The 13,574-nt window shown below is 58.2% G+C and overlaps 1 protein-coding gene across 1 annotated transcript in view; it reads right to left on the reverse strand.

Annotated features, from left to right (window-relative positions):
* Nucleotides 1–13,574, reverse strand: part of SEMA6B (semaphorin 6B) — a 91,650-nt gene that overhangs the window by 16,221 nt on the left and 61,855 nt on the right. The window contains 8 exon segments of the mRNA XM_075070886.1: nucleotides 336–501; nucleotides 3,518–3,735; nucleotides 5,212–5,300; nucleotides 5,613–5,732; nucleotides 6,513–6,603; nucleotides 8,802–8,903; nucleotides 12,902–12,964; nucleotides 13,440–13,500. Coding sequence (XP_074926987.1) covers nucleotides 336–501; nucleotides 3,518–3,735; nucleotides 5,212–5,300; nucleotides 5,613–5,732; nucleotides 6,513–6,603; nucleotides 8,802–8,903; nucleotides 12,902–12,964; nucleotides 13,440–13,500 — 910 coding nt within the window.

The raw sequence follows: 13,574 nt of genomic DNA on the forward strand, positions 1-13,574 counted from the left end.
CCCCAGGACATGGGGACCAGGGTGGGGGAAGGACACTGCAGGACAGAGGATGGGGAAGGGGAAGGGGAAGGGGAAGAACCCCCCAGGACACAGGGCCAGGGTGGGGGAATGGAAGGACCCCCAGGACCCAGGACCGGGGAGGGACACCCCAGGACACAGGGCCAGGGTGAGGGAGTGGAAGGACCCCCAGGACCGAGGGCCCAGCGTGCGGGGATGGAAGGATCCCCAGGACCCAGGCCCAGGCTGGGGGAGGACTGATAACTGGCCATGCTCTCTGCTCTGGCGACGCTCCTGATCCAGCCCCCCCAAAGCTGCACGGTCCTGGCAATACCCACGGGTCGTTGCCCAGGGCGTGTGCCATACACTCACCGTGGCTTCGGGACCATCTCCTCCGGCACGGGAGTCCAGATGGACTCGGGGGATTTCTGCTCCCGGAAGCGCCCCTCAAAGACAGACGCCACCTGTGCCATGTCGAAGGCGCAGACTGCTGAGCCGGGGATGCTGCAGAGACACAGGGGCCATGAGAGCCATGTCGCTGGCCCAGTCTCCCCGCACCCACTCCCACCCTTCTCCCGCCCCCGGGACCCCCCCACCGAAGGTCACAGAGGACGTTATGGGCCTGGGCTGAGCAGCTCACTAAGGACTTGGGTGAATTTTTTTTGGTGTCCCAACAGTTCTTCTCTGGGTCCAGGGCTGAATTCTGCTTTGACTCTGCGCTGATCCATTGTTGGGTTCTGTTTGGGATCTGGTACCGTGTGGGATCTGATTTGGTGTCTAGGCCCAGCTCTGTTTGGGATCCATTTAGGGTGGGGATCTGTTTGGGATCTAGTTTGGTGTCTGGGCTTGATTCCATTCAGATTTGGTTTGGTTTCTGAGTCTGGTTTTGCTTGAGATCTGCTTAGGGATCTGAGCCAGGTTCTGTTTGGGAGCAAGTTTAGGTTGAGTTCTGGTTGGGATTTGTCTGGATGTAGATTTGTTTGGAATCTTGTTTGGCAACTGGGCTGGGTTCTGTCTGGGATCCAGTCTGAAGCCTGGGCCTGGTTCTGTCTGGGATCCAGTCTGGAGCCTGGGCTGGGTCCTGTCTGGGATCCAGTTTGGGCCAGGTTCTGTTTGAGATCCAGCCTGGGCCAGGTCCTGTCTGGGATCCAGTCTGGAACCTGGGCCAGATTCTGTTTGGGATCCAGCCTGGAGCCTGGGCCGGGTTCTGTACGGGATCCAGTTGGGGCTGGGTTCTGTTTGGGATCCAGCCTGGGCCAGGTTCTGTCTGGGATCCAGTCTGAGCCTGGGTCAGGTTCTGTTTGGGATCCAGTTTGGAGCCTGGGTCGGGTTCTGTTTAGGATCCAGCCTGGGCCAGGTTCTGTCTGGGATCCAGTCTGGAGCCTGGGTCGCGTTCTGCTGGGATCCAGTCTGAGCCTGGGTCGGGTTCTGTTTGGGATCCAGTCTGGAGCCTGGGCCAGGTTCTCTACACAGCTACTTAGCTGCTCCCAGTCACACAAAGCAGCATCCTCACACCTCGGGAGACCCCTGGCCTGTCCCTGTCCCTGGCTGGCACCTACACCAACGTGGCGGCAGGAGCTGGGGAGACCTCTGCAGCTGGCATGGCTCAGGGCGCTAACGCACACAGCTGTGTTCCCATCTGAGCCCAGGGAGCTGACAGGCGGGGGCTGCGTGTATGCAGCTGCTTTCCCAGGCAGACATGGCTGCTGGTGATCCAAGAAGCTGGATCCAGGTGCCCTGCAGTGACGTCACCGGCCCCGGGAGGGCAGGTGGGATGAGCAGCGACTGAAAGGGACAAGCGAGAGGTGCCCAAATCCTGGAGGGGGCCAAGCTGCCTGCCCCTCTTGGTGGCTACTGCCAAGGCTCGGGGACAGGTGGGGCGGGGAGGGCTGGACTGCGTGGCTCAGACAGCAGGAGCAGGGGAAGGAAGCCTTCAGAGCAGCCAAAAGGCAGAGAAAAACCCATTCGCTGCCCACTGCCCACCCTGGGCGGCTCTTGCCATGGCAGATTTGTTACCAAAGTTACCGCCAGACCCGAAGAGCTGGGACCCCCCACTGCGTAATCAGCCCTCACCCCCTAGCCCTGGACTCAACGGGCAGTGAATACCAATCGCCCGCAGCCGCCAGGGCTGTTCCCGGGCCTGTGAAAGGAGATGCCCTGGCCTCCTCGGAGAAGGGGGGGTGGGTGGCATGTCTGGATTTTGCTCCCTGCCGCCCCTGTGAGTTTGCACATTATCCCCTGTGGGTGAAACTGATGTCCCTGTGGGTTCCCGTGGTGCCAGGCAGCAGAAGGCTCCCCGTGGGCTTGGCTAGGGAGCAGATAGGATTTCTGTCCAGAGGTGGTAGCCAGAGGCGCTGACTCCGTGGGTGCTCCGGGGCTGGCGCACCCATGGGGAAAAAATGGTGGGTGCTGAGCATCCACTGGCAGCTCCCCATCAGCTTCACCCCTGCCCCCCCAGCGCCTCCTGCCAGCCAGCAGGCCCTGCTGATCAACGCCTCCCCCTCTCTCCGCAATCAGCTGTTTCATGCGTGCAGGAGGCTCTGGGGGGGAGCGGGGAGGAGTGAGGGTGCAATGCACTGGGGGCAGGGGGTGGAATTGGGTGGGAAGAGGCAAGGTCGGGGTGCAGCGTGGACGGGAAGAGGTGGGGCGGGGCCTTGGGGGAAGGGGTGGAGTAGGGGTGAAGCCTGGGACAGAGCCAGGAGTCGAGCACCCCCCTGGCACTTTGGAAAGTTTTGAACTGGGTCAGGAATTCAAGGGCACAAGATCGGACCTGAGAGGAGCTTCAACCTCCCACCTGGCCTGGTGTGAAATATGCACAGTGACCCCCTAAATCACTCGAAGCCCATTGCACGGCTGGTGGATGGGAGGGACAGTCTGAGCCCAAGGCTGCCTGGGCTAGCGCCAGGAGCAGCTCACGATGGGCCTGATCCAGTGGCAGTGCAAGGCAACGGGAGTCTTTGAGCTCTGGATCAGGCCCGACGCCGGGTATGAAGGCATTTTCCCTGAGGCGCAGCAGCCTCTCAGTGAGGCTGCATGGAAAATCTGCCTCAGTGGGAGTAGTGGGGGGGTGGTGTTTGTTGCAGCCCTGATCCCAAGCCGAATGGAACGAATGGAAAGATTCCCGCTAACATCAACAGCCTTGGATCTGGCCCTCAGGGCTCATGCAGGGTGTGTGCACAAGTACACGTGCGAGGGTGTGCACGCTGTGCACGTGCAGAGACTGCGAGTGGAATTCCAAAAGGGAGGACGAACTGATCCATGCCCGATTTGGTCAGGATGTCGGGGTTCTCTGCAGACGTCTCGTGGGAGCCACCGGCCCAGCACTGAGCTCCGCTAGCCTGTGGGAGCTTTGGCGGGGCAGACTGCAGGATTGGGTCCCCAAGCTGGCCGGGGCAGAGGCCTGCTCCTTTGGGAAGGCAGCGCTAACGTCAGCTGGGGGCAAAATGAGCAGCGGGGAGAGACCCCCAGCTGGACACGGTGCCCAGGGCCCCTCCCTTCCCCGTGGCTGAGGAGGACCGACCTGTTGGAGGGTGTGGAGAAGACCGCCAGCACCACGGGCCGCCCGTCCAGGTACAGGATGTCTGTCACCGACTGGATGACATTGAAGTAGAAGTGCGAGTCCCCCGGCACGGAGCAGTTCAGCCGGGCCTTGAGGAAGGATGTCCACTGTTTCTCCAGCACGCGCTGCGAGCCGCCCTTGTCGTTCTTACACACCCGCGCCACCCGGGATACCACCACCTGCAGCCGGGATGGGGGCGTCACGGGGAGGAGGCACCCACCCCCGCTGCCCTCCCAGCCCAGCCAATGAGCTGCCTTCCATCCCTGCCCGCCCACGCCGGAGTCGCTCTGCCGCCTGCCCCCCGGCTAGTCAGTGGTCCAGGATCGTGGAGGGAGGAAGGGAGCGATTGAGCTTTCGGGGGCGGAGTGTGGCTAACTCCCATGCAGCGGTCTCTGTGCCCCCTGCCGTTACAGCCTGGCCTGAAGATGCTCCTGTGGGTGGATCTTCTGTCCGACCCATCCCCAGGTCCCAGGTCAGTCTTTAAGGCCTGGCACGGGATGGCAGTCTCCCTTCTCTGGTGGCTCATGGATGCCAGCACCCAGGATCTGCAGAGCTGCAGGCAGATGAGGGAGCTGCCCCTCCAGTCTGGCCTGCAAATGGGAAGCCAGAATGGTGCCAGAGCCCTTTCGCTTGTGGCTCAGGGTCCACAGCCCCCCTGACTCCAGCTCCAACAGACCCACTGGAGATCAGGGCCCTTGTCAGGTCTCCCCACATACCCGGCACCCTCACTCCCTGAGGGCGCCCCGGACATTCCCTGCCTGGCTCTGCTTTGCTACAGGTCTCCCCACCTGTCTGGAACAGCCCCAGGGCAAACTCCCCTCTCCCAGGTTGCGGCCTCTCCACATCTGCCCAGAACCTGCCTCCGCAGACACGTGCTGGGGCCCCGTTGGAGAGACAGCAGGGTAGAGCAGGGCATGGGACTGGGACTTAGGAGATTTGAGATCTATTCCCTGGTGTGCCACTGACCAGCTGGGTGACCATGGGCAAGTCACTTCTCCTCTCTGTGCCTCTCCCTCCCCTGCCTTTGTCTGGTTCGCCTGCTTACACAGTATGTGCTTTGGGACAGGGACTGTCTCATGTGTGTCTGTGCAGCGCCTTGCACAGTGGGGCCCTGATCTCAGCTGGGGCAGGGACTGTCTCTCCCTGTGTGTCTGTGCAGCGCCCGGCACAACGGGGCCCTGATCTCAGCTGGGGCAGGGACTGTCTCTCCCTGTCTGCGCAGTGCCTTGCACAGCAGGGCCCTGATCTCAGCTGGGGCAGGGTCTGTCTCTCCCTGGGTGTCTGTGCAGTGCCTTGCACAGCAGGGCCCTGATCTCAGCTGGGGCAGGGACTGTCTCCTCCTGTGTCTGTGCAGCACCTTGCACAATAGGACCCTGAGCCCAGCTGCTGCCTCCGTGTGCTGCTTTGAAATGAAGGCAATCCTCCCAGTACTTTGCCCTGTAAATTCATATCCACTGGTCAGAAGGATCCACTGCCCACAGAACCATCGGTCATCCATGTGCTCCCCGAGGCCTGTGATCGCCATTCTCCACCCCAGCCTGTCCCCAAGGCGTCACCCAGGGAAGTGAAGGAGCAGAGCAGAAGCCGGTGGGGCGGCCCTGCCCCTGGAGAGTGCTGGCTGCATCTGGGCCATGCAGCCCAGGAAGGCGCCTCACCTTTTCCAGGTAGTTAAACTCCATGGCAATCTCCCGGAAGAAGAAATAGACATGACTCTTCCACTCCACAGCATGGACAAAGTAGGGCTCTGGCGGGAGAAGGGCAAACGCAAGAGGGTCAGGGCCTAGCCGCAGGGAGGGGGGCGAGGGGAACCCGATGAGAGTCAGCAGGGCATGTTCCCTGCGGGGCACCCTTGCCCTGAGATAGGGCCTGGCGGGAGTGGCCCGGGAGCGGTGTAGGGGTAGCTGCCATGGAAGCCTCCAAGATGAGCAACTTTCTAAGGCAGCAGGTAACTCAGCCCCCACATCAGATCCAGCTTGGTCCCTAGGAGAGAACGTTCTCCCCCTCCCTCCACCCAACTAGGAATGGCCTCTGGGCCTCTGCGGGGATGGGAAACCACCTTTGAACCACTTGGAGTCATGCTTGACGGTGCGCAGAGTGGGGCTGTCCCCCAGGCTCCGGTAGATCACCGTGTCGATTGCCAGGAAATCCGTCACCGTGGCCGTGAACAGCATCCCGCCTGCCAAGGAGAGAGAGGAAATAGATAGATAGATAGATAGATACTGGGGTGATAGATAGATATTGGGATGTGTATGGAGATAGATAGATAGATAGATACTGGGGTGATAGATAGATATTGGGGTGTGTATGGAGACAGATAGATAGATATTTACATAGATATTGGGGTTTGTATGGAGATAGATAGATATTGGGGTATACATGGAGATAGATAGATATTGGGGTGTGTATGGAGATAGATAGATAGATAGATAGACAGATAGATATTGGAATATGTATGGGGATAGATAGATAGATAGATAGATAATGAGAGAGAAAAGGTGGGCGACGTGATATCTTTTATTGGACCAACGTCTGCTGGTGCAAGAGAAGCTGCCGAGCGACAGCGAGCTGAAGACGAGCTCTGTGTAGCTCAAAAGCTCGTCTCTTTCACGAACAGACGTTGGGCCAGTAACAGATATGACCTCACCCACCTTGTCTCTCTCATATCCTGGGACCAACACGGCTACAACAACACTGCAAGACAGACAGATAAATGGGTATTTATTGGAGTAGACGGACAAAATGACAAAAGGAAGGTAAGTAAAGCGAAAGAAAAAGTGAACAAAAGAAAGAAAGAAAGGACGAAAATCAAAAGGACAACGAAGCCCCGAATTTGGCACGTTGTCCCGCAGGCCAGGCGGGCTCACTTCAGGGAGCTCAGCACTGAGGCCAAGCAGAGACGCCCCCCCCTCCATCCCCCACCCGCCCAAGAGCAGGGAGCAGGCTGGGTGGTACTGACCTGTGAAGAGGGCAACATTGGCATGTTTGGGGTCGTAGGGGCACCGGGCCATGCCGCTGATGCTGTCTCCAATGGGCTCCAAGGTGTCCATCTAAGGAGAGGGAGAGAGGTGGTAAGTTTGCACTGGGGCCTGACAGCTCCCAGCCTCCTCGCACTCGCCCACGAACAGCAAACTCAGCAGGCGACTAAAGCCAGGCCCCTAAATCCACAACCAGGCACCTCATTAAGTGACTGGCCTGTCGGGGTGCCGAGTGCCGCCACCATGCTGGGTGCTGGGCACACCCACAGACCCAGCCTCAAAGACCTTACAGTCTAAATGGGCAAGGAAGGGGCAACTGAGGCACGGTGAGGGGAAATGACTTGCCCACGGTCACACCCCAGAGACGGCGATAGAACCTGTCTCTCCTGAGCCCCGGTCTGGGCCAGGCTGCCTCTCATACAGCCTGCACCCCCATCCCCTCTTGGCTTCAGGAGGTTCCCCAGGCTCCTGCCCCATCAGCCCGGTGCCGTCAGATCCACGCCTGAGCTGGGGCTACTCTCTAGTTTAGGTGCCACCCGCTTAGGATTCCCACCACGGACGCCTCCTTGGCTTCTCCCTGGAACATGCTGCTCCCTGGCCTGTCTTGTCCTGCTCTGCTGTGCCAGGGGACGACAGCAGCGCGGGTCAGTGTCATCTGTTCCCATCTATATTGGATACACTGTGACTCTTCGCCTTGCTCCCTGCTTCACTGCTCCCTCCTGGGCTCTTCGTAGCCTGGTCTCCTTCGCGCCGGGCCAGGCCCTTCACCGCAGCCTGGCCTCCTTCGCGCCGGGCCAGGCCCTTCACCGCAGCCCAGCCTCCTTTGCGCCAGACCAGGCCCTTTCCCACAGCCCGGTCTCCTTCGCGCCGGGTCGGGCCCTTCACCGCAGCCTGGTCTCCTTCGTGGACCAGGCCCTTCACCGCAGCCTGGTCTCCTTCACGCCGGGCCGGGCCCTTCACCGCAGCCCGGTCTACTTCGCACCGGACCAGGCCCTTCACCGCAGCCTGGCCTCCTTCGCGCCGGGCCAGGCCCTTCACCGCAGCCTGGCCTCCTTCGCGCCGGGCCAGGCCCTTCACCGCAGCCCAGCCTCCTTTGCGCCAGACCAGGCCCTTTCCCACAGCCCGGTCTCCTTCGCGCCGGGACGGGCCCTTCACCGCAGCCTGGTCTCCTTCGTGGACCAGGCCCTTCACCGCAGCCTGGTCTCCTTCACGCCGGGCCGGGCCCTTCACCGCAGCCCGGTCTACTTCGCACCGGACCAGGCCCTTCACCGCAGCCTGGTCTCCTTCGCGTCGGGCCGGGCTCTACGCCACAGCCTGGCCTCCTTTGTGCCGGGCTGGGCCCTTCACTACAGCCTGGCCTTCTTCGCGCTGGGCCGGGCCCTTTGCCATAGACTGGCCTCCTTCGCGCCGGGCCAGGACCTTTGCAGAGCTGGTGCTTATCAGCTCTGCGCTCTGTCTGTCCTCTAGGGCCTGGCTCGGAAGTGACCGGGGTTCAGCATAGGGAGCAGGGACAGCCCCCGTGGGGAGATGCAGAGATCCGGGCCTGATGGGGGAATGTCCCCAGTGCACTGTGTTGCCCCATTGACACCCTCCCACCAGCTCTGCTCCATCCCAGAAGCTTGCGCCAAGCACCACGGGCAGTTCCCCTGGGGCTGGGCCGCTGCCACTGCCCCTTGCTCCCCAGGGCGAGGGGGATGCACTGGATGCTCATGCCCTGCACTTTGCCCGACCCTGCTGCCCGCGGTGAGGAGCATAAGGAAAGCAGCCCCAGGAGGAACAGGGCACTGTGTGCCCAGAGAGGAGAGTCCCCAGGCAGGGCAAGGGGGTCAGGGAAAGACACTTGTACAGTCAGTGATTAAATGACACAGAGACCCACAAATGCTATACAGGGGCCCATACTACACATGTGGGACCCTGCACATGCGAACATACTATATATATATACCCAAACGATGCCTGCATGCTACACACGGACCCGCACGACATACACACCACACGTGCAGGACACACGCTACCCACTGGAACACGTACATGGGACACACACGCTCGACTCCATACTAAACACATGAGCACGTGCCACATACACATGCTCGCGACACACATGGGACACACCCCCCTACGTGCATGAGTGCCGAACACAGGCAGATGCTGCGCACAGAGAGGTGCCCCCCGCCCCTTGCCCCCGACACACACACGTGCGCCCCACCCCATAGGTAGACCCCAAAGGCCGCGTTCTCTGTCCCTGGCTGGGTGGGGCGGGGGTGACTCACGCTGTAGTTGGCGCAGACGGGGTTGAAGGCGTTGGTCCCACACACGAAGAGCGTGCTCTCGTTTCTCACCAGCAGCACCTTGATGAAGTTGCGGCACTCTGCCTGGAGAGGAGAGGAGAGGGGGGGTCAGAGCCAGTGGCCCCGCCCAGCACGCTGTGATTACAGTGCAGGGGAGGGAATTGGGAAATGTTGCTTTGGGCCAACCTGAGAGGACGGGCCTGTTCCTGCTCGTAGAACTCCTGGGCGTGGGGCGGGAGCCTGGTAACGGGGAGCAGAATTTGCTTCATGCACCCAGCTGGCCAAAGTGCGGGCTGGTCCGGCCACCTTGATGCATGCTGGGCCCAGCACCATGCTATGGAGTGAGGACCGCACCAGGCGGCCATCTCAGTACATCAGGGAAAGCGCAACCTTCAAAGGACATGGTCAGGGAGCCTCGCCCCATGTACGGTAAAGGTAAAGAAATACATCTCTCTCAGTCACCATGCACCCCCGTATCCATCCATCCTGTCTACCCAGTCACCCATCTAATTCATCCATCCATCCATCCCCATTCATCCTTATCCATCCACCCATCTAATCTATCCATCCATCCATCCCCATTCATCCCTATCCATCCACCCATCTAATCTATCCACCCATCCCCATTCAACCCTATCCATCCACCCATCTAATCTATCCATCCATCCATCCCCATTCATCCCTGTCCATCCACCCATCTAATCTATCCACCCATCCCCATTCATCCCTACTGACCCACCCATCTATCCACCCCATGTATCTATCCATTCTATCTACCCAGCCACCCATCTAATCTATCCATCCATCCATCCCCATTCATCCCTATTCATCCACCCACCCACCTATCTAATCTATCCATCCATCCCCATTCATCCCTACCAACCTACCCATCTATCCATCCCATGTATCCATCCGTCCTATCTACCCAGCCATCCATCTAATCTATCCATCCATCCATCCCCATTCATCCCTATCCATCCACCCATCTACCCAGCCACCCATCTAATCTATCCATCCATCCATCCCTATCCATCCACCCATATATCCATCCCATGCATCCCCCTGTATCCATCTATCCTATCTACCCAGCCACCCATCTAATCTATTTATCCATCCATCCATGCCCATTCATCCCTATCCATCCACCCATATATCCACCCCATATATCCATCCATCCTATTTACCCAGCCACCCATCTAATCTATCTATCCATCCATCCCCATTCATCTGTGGCTATTTAGCCATCCACCCATCTATCCACCCCATGCATCCCCCTATATTCACCCCCATGCATTCCTACCTAGCTAGCTACCCATTTCAGTGGTACGGAATACCTCTATCAATCCTCTATCAATCTCTTTATCTATCTATCTCTCCCTTCACTTGCATCCCCATCTATCCATCTCCATGCACACCCTCTATAAACTCCACCTATCTCTAAGCAAACTCCTCTATCTATCTAGTCATCTAGCTAGAAATGTCTCCCTGTTGCTTTTGTTTTTAAATCTAGGTTAGAACAGTTTTCTGTTTCTATTTAAAACGCTCTGGAGGGTTTGCACTGAGAACACTGCAGCGTGACTGGACTAGTGCCTGGGAACCCAGACATCCCACTAGTTAAAGGCTTCGCTTAGCTTCATTGTCCAATTGGAGGAAAATGCCAAAAGGGGACAATATGCATGCACAGAGGCAACAAAGAGGTGTTAAAAATCCATCCAGCCCTAGTCATCTGCGATGCCGTTGGCTGCCCAGGTGAGGGAATGATTTTGCATGCCGGATTCGTAACCTGACAGTGGCCCTTTTAACCTTGCACAGAGGCATCACTGGCTGGATGCAGATGGGCTCCTCCCGCCGGCTCCAGGTGTCACTCCAGATGGCAGGGTGGACACAAACAGATGAGCAGCAAGTTTAGGGGCAGATGGCCACCCCCCCCCCCCCCCCCCCCCAGTTGGCCCTCGTGAACCAGCGCTCCAGGAACAAGGTCTTCAAAAATGTGCAGTGGGGAAAAAAAAAAAAGAATCCAACCAAGCACCTTAAAGCGCCATTTTTCCAGGGCTGCTAGGAAACCATGGAAACACACATTCATGTGCTTTGATTGGGAAACAAAGAGAGGCCGAAAACCTGTGAAGCTGCCTAGGCAGAGGGACAAGACGTGAGCAAGGGCAAGGGTGGATGGAAACCGTTGAAAATGCTTCTGCGAAGCTCAGAGGTGCGGGAGAGGCTGGGGGAGCCAGGTGTGTGCCCATGCGAGGCTCAGGAACCTGCCAGGGGTTCCAGGTTACTGTTGATGAGCGTTCCCGCATTTGCAAGGAATAAAAACTGGCCCTGGTTTGGGGATGGGGTGGGGGATGGGGAGGGCAACAGTCCTTTAAACTCTCACTAGTGCCCCACGTCAGGCTCAAAAATTTAAAAAAAACTCAGATCAACAGAAATGGGTAATTAACCAAAAAAAACCTCCACTGGCAACTGTTAAAAATATTAAGAAGTAAAAATTTCCCAGCAGCCTCAGAGCCCCAGTCCCAGCTGCTTTGTAACCAGGGCTGGAGAAGCTGAAAATGAAACTGACTAGGGAGAGCCGTGAAACTGACGAGCCTGTTTTCCTTCTTCCCAGGAGCCAGCTTGGTTGTTCAAACCCTCTTGTGTGTTCGGAGCTGGGGCGTTATTTGTCACATGGAGAAGACGAGGAGGGAGTTTATCAGAGGCAGAAAGGGAAGGGTAGGTGCCCATCCCCCACTGAAAGTCTAGGGGAGTTGTGTGCTTAGGTCCAATTTCTGCCTTTTGAAAAGCCCTCCCCCAAGACGGGCACAATGTCCACACCTGGGTGCCTATGATTAGGCACTTGACGCTGGATTTTCAGATGGGACTGGGACCCTGAGACAACCATGTAAATAGCTGGATTCTCACAGGTGCTCATTGGATTGAGTTAGGGGGAAGGCTTGAGCGAAGGGTGATACAGAGACTGGGAAGGGGGGGTCGAAAGAGAACACACTGTAGGGAGAGGAGTGGGAAAGAACGGGAATTGGGGGGGTTGTGTGCTGCTGATCAGCCAAAACTTCCACTGCACGGATGCTGCAGGTATTCTGTACCACCGAAATTGAGCCCACTTGCACTGAGGTGTCTAGGTATGGATTCGCGGCTACGGGCTAATGGAACTCGGAACTCAAATGCCACGAGAATTCAGTGGGAATAGGGTGCCCAATTCCACTAGGTTCTCTTGAAAATCCCACTCTCAGACCCCCAAGTCTGAAAACGATGTTTTGGGAAGATTGTGGGTCAGATTCTCCCGCCCCTTACACTGGGTGTCGATCTGGAGTAATTCTTTGGGTGTCAACAGATTCGCTCCCAGTTCAGACTGGTGTAAGCAGGCTCAGAGTCTGGCCCTCAGATGTTTAACGAGACAGCGCCCCGTTCAGCTAATGCTGATTTATTCCACTTCCTGGTTGTAATCGTGAGCCAGAGCTCCTGCTGGCCCGGGTTCGGATCCAGCGGGGCACCGGGCCGCCACTCCCTGGGGAGCTTGGTGCTCTGCCGTTTTCAGCCTGAGGAGGCATTAATGGAATCTGGAAATTGGATTTCTCACCGATTATGAGATGTGTCTGTTCTGATCACCAGACCAGAAATAATTAATTACAAAGCCAATTATACTAGCATCTAATAAATCACATTTGACACAAATGTTTGCAGAGAGTTAAAAGGCAGAGAGTATGACAAACGCAGCTCACGGTGGGGCCCACGCCAACCACCACACAGTGAGCAGGAAGGCAAAGGGGGGAGCTGGCCAGAGAGCTGGAGCACCAAACAAAGCCAGTGTGCTCAGTGGATAGTTGTGGGAGTGGGCGTATTGGCAGCAGTGAGCTGGGGTGTGGATCCCGGCAAACGCCCACGCTGGGAGCATGAATCCTGGCACCAGTGTGCACAGCGTGGCATCACTATTTTGAGTGATGGTGAGCAACTTGGAGTCCTAGCCTGAGAAGAGTCGGGGGCAGAGAGCTGGGGCAATGTGCAGGGGATACCTCACTTCCCCTCCAGCCCCCACTCCCCTGCAGCTCCTGCAGGCCAGGCAGAGGGGCAGGCTGCATCCTTACCTCGTGCTTCCCCTTCATCCGGCAGATGCTGATGTCATGTGGGTTCGACCCCCACGTCAATTTCTGGGTATAAAAGCAACAAGGAACTCAAGTCAAACTCAGGTGAGTGAAAGGTCTAGATTTCCTCCGCCGTAGCTGCAGCTGCTCCCCCTGCACCGAGTTAGCCTCATCCCGCCGTAGCCATCAGCGAGATGAGTTGGCTGGGTCTCAGCTCCCTGCTGAGAGCTGCCTGGGCACTATGCACAGAGGGAAGAGACCAGCCCAGGCATGCTGCCCCCTGCATGCCAGTGGTGACCTCAGGGGCTGGGCTGACGTTTGTACCTCGGACACCTGCCCAGGGCTTCTAATTGCTAGGACTGTGTGACCTGCTCCTGGAACTGCCTGGAGAGATCCTGCGCTCAGGCTCCCACACCAAGGCAGCGGCTTCGCTCTGAGCTCATGAATAAGTGAGGCCGGTCCCTGGCAGAGGCATGGGGGGCCAGCCCCCGGGGCCTGGGAGAGATCTGCAGTGCCGCCAAACCCAAGGCCCGGCACTTACCCGCTGGTAGCGCATCTCGCTGGCTGTGGCAGGCTCCAGGCTCACCCGGTACAGGTTATCCCTGGTGGGAGAGAAGGGGGGGCAGGTTCCTGAGAGAGTGCTAGGCCATGCGGGGGAATGTTATATACAGCCCTA

This window comes from Chelonoidis abingdonii, chromosome 11, assembly GCF_003597395.2.
Source record: "Chelonoidis abingdonii isolate Lonesome George chromosome 11, CheloAbing_2.0, whole genome shotgun sequence".
Classification (NCBI taxonomy): Eukaryota; Metazoa; Chordata; order Testudines; family Testudinidae; genus Chelonoidis; species Chelonoidis abingdonii.